Source organism: Cicer arietinum, unplaced genomic scaffold (assembly GCF_000331145.2).
Source record: "Cicer arietinum cultivar CDC Frontier isolate Library 1 unplaced genomic scaffold, Cicar.CDCFrontier_v2.0 Ca_scaffold_5864_v2.0, whole genome shotgun sequence".
Lineage (NCBI taxonomy): Eukaryota > Viridiplantae > Streptophyta > Magnoliopsida > Fabales > Fabaceae > Cicer > Cicer arietinum.
Window position 1 is genome coordinate 12,574 of NW_027339511.1, and position 2,427 is coordinate 15,000.

The window sequence follows — 2,427 nt, forward strand, 5'->3', positions numbered from 1 at the left end:
ATGAGGAAAGTGGGAATTTTTTTTTAGACTTCAATGAAGATGTCCATGATCTACTTTAAAATAACAATCTCACAAATGCTACACGAGACATCCTTTCTTTTTTACGTGTTTTTTTTTATAAATAAAATGTTCTTAGAAGATTAAACTTATAAAAATAATTTTTAAATAAAATAACTTAGAGATTCATATGTAAAGTATATTTCTTTTGTGTTTGCTTATATTAGTAAAAATCAACATTTTAAATTTTGTCTTTTAACATGTTAAATTAACACTATTTCTCAAAACTTTTTAAAAAAACTTCTCATTTGAACAAGAAAAATAATTATTTTACCAACCAACCTGCTACACATATCATTGACTCTGCTGTGGGTAACACTATAAATTCTCTACCAATTCTACTTTTATTTCAACAATTAAGCACATAATGTACTATCAAACCAAGAAATAAAATTAACAATTGATTGAACCCACTTGTTATAACAATTATTACAACACACATAGATTAGAACATTCATACCATAAACCATTGGGGCCTATGTTATGAAGACACAACATAAATAAATAAATAACAAGACCCAAAAATATAAATGACAACAAAACAATATTCTTAACTATTTACAAGTGCACAATGCTTCCTAATTTCTCCTTCTGACCCTATCTTAACTTTAATTTGTCCCATTTTCTCCATTGATTTGGCAAATTCATCATAAAAAATTTCAATTGACCCATGAAGAAGTTGAGTCACTAGAGACTTTGTAACTGAATTAGTCAACAAAGCAGAATCAGATTGAAACAAACCCCTTCTCTTAACAACTTGATTATAGTAACTAAGATCAAATGTGTTTCTACTTCCGGGGTCCATTTCAACTATTGTAGTATTGTCATTGATGTTCTTGCACTTTAAGGTTTTGAGATTTTTTGCATATTCACTATCAAGTGATGGATCTTGATCACCCTTTCCAGTAAAATTGTACAGACGGTTTGAGAATGATGTACATAGTGAGATACCAATTGTGTGAGCACCTGAAATAGTTTTTGAGATTTTGGTAATTAAAATGATAAAATTCACTACTAGAAATTCAAAGTTTCTTGGCGTGCAAGCAACAATGCATAATTGTAAGGAAAATGTGGAATGTAATTAATTACCAGAGAGGAGGACTAAATCTTTTAAATCAAGTCCTTGATTTGCAAAGGAAGTTTGGAGGGAAGTGAAGTTGAAAAATGGAGCAGGTATGTTTTGAGTTGCTTCCTGCAACTTAGATACCACACCATCCCTTCTACCTGTTGGTACTTTCCAAAAGGGACCACCCTGAAACCACAAACCAGCATATGAATCATTAACTGTTGTCTTTTTCAAACTCCTTCAAGTTTGTGACTTCAATCACTTAAACTATTTTTAAGTGTATAATTTGAGTACTTACTGTGACTACAATAGAGTCTCTTGCAGATAATGCTATTATATCAGCACAAGAGACAACACCAGGACATTCAGCTTCAACAAGACTCTTTATTCTATCAATGAAGTCAAAGCCTCTAACTGTAAGATTTGGAGGTGCATTTTTTTCAGCTTGATTTGTTGTTGAGTTCAAAAGGATTGATCCATCACATCCCTGAATTAAAATGCTTTATGTTATCTTAGCTCATAAACTTTGAAATTATAATATACTCATTAACCAAAATAAAAGTAAAAATATACTCTATCTGAAATTAAATATAAACAAAAATAGTAACTGGAAATGTATCAACTTTTTAGTTACTATTTGTGCATATATTTCATAGAGGAAATAAATAAATAAGGTTGAATTGCAATTACCCTGACAAAACAATCATGAAAGTGCATTCTTATTAATGCAGCAGCAAGTGATGGAGCATTGTGAATATGCTCATGAACAAAGTTTAGTATGATTTTCTCAGCTTTTGGACAACTCTTAGCATAAAATCCTAGCTGCAATTGAGCATGAGTTGATGCTACCAAGAAACAAAGAATCAAAACTTTGAAGTAACTCTGATTTCTCATTTTCATATAAGTATATAGAGCTAATTAACAGCTATGAGAATATATCAGATACTAATTAATGAAGAACATTAACTTCACTTGTATTGTCTCCAAAACAGTGGTCAATGATTTATAGTCCTAAGGTTGAGAGCTTAAAGCACAAGAAACAAAGAAAATCATAGAGATGGTCCATGCAGCTAACTAACATGTGTGATAAGGTGACATAAAACATGTTACTTTTGATCCATTTGCATTTAATAATAGTATATACTGTAATTTAAAATTGGTCAGTTGAGCATGTCCTTATTAGACAGATATAGTCAGTTCCATATTATTATTGGATTTCTAATGTCACTTCATTGATTTAGAAATTTATTAGTACAACATTTTGGCCATTGATGTTCTTTTTCATGTTTTGGATACCATATCAA

At 30.3% G+C, this 2,427-nt stretch overlaps 1 protein-coding gene across 1 annotated transcript; it reads right to left on the reverse strand.

Annotated features, from left to right (window-relative positions):
- Positions 1-427: 427 nt before the first annotated feature.
- LOC101500894 (peroxidase 3) lies at positions 428-2,127 on the reverse strand. The gene is made up of 4 exons (XM_004487332.4): positions 1,814-2,127; positions 1,422-1,610; positions 1,147-1,309; positions 428-1,023 (listed from the first exon to the last, which is right to left on the reverse strand). Exons 1-4 carry the CDS (start codon positions 2,021-2,023, stop codon positions 608-610), a joined length of 978 nt encoding a protein of 325 aa, XP_004487389.1. The 5' UTR covers positions 2,024-2,127; the 3' UTR covers positions 428-607.
- Between the last annotated feature and the right edge of the window lie 300 nt (positions 2,128-2,427).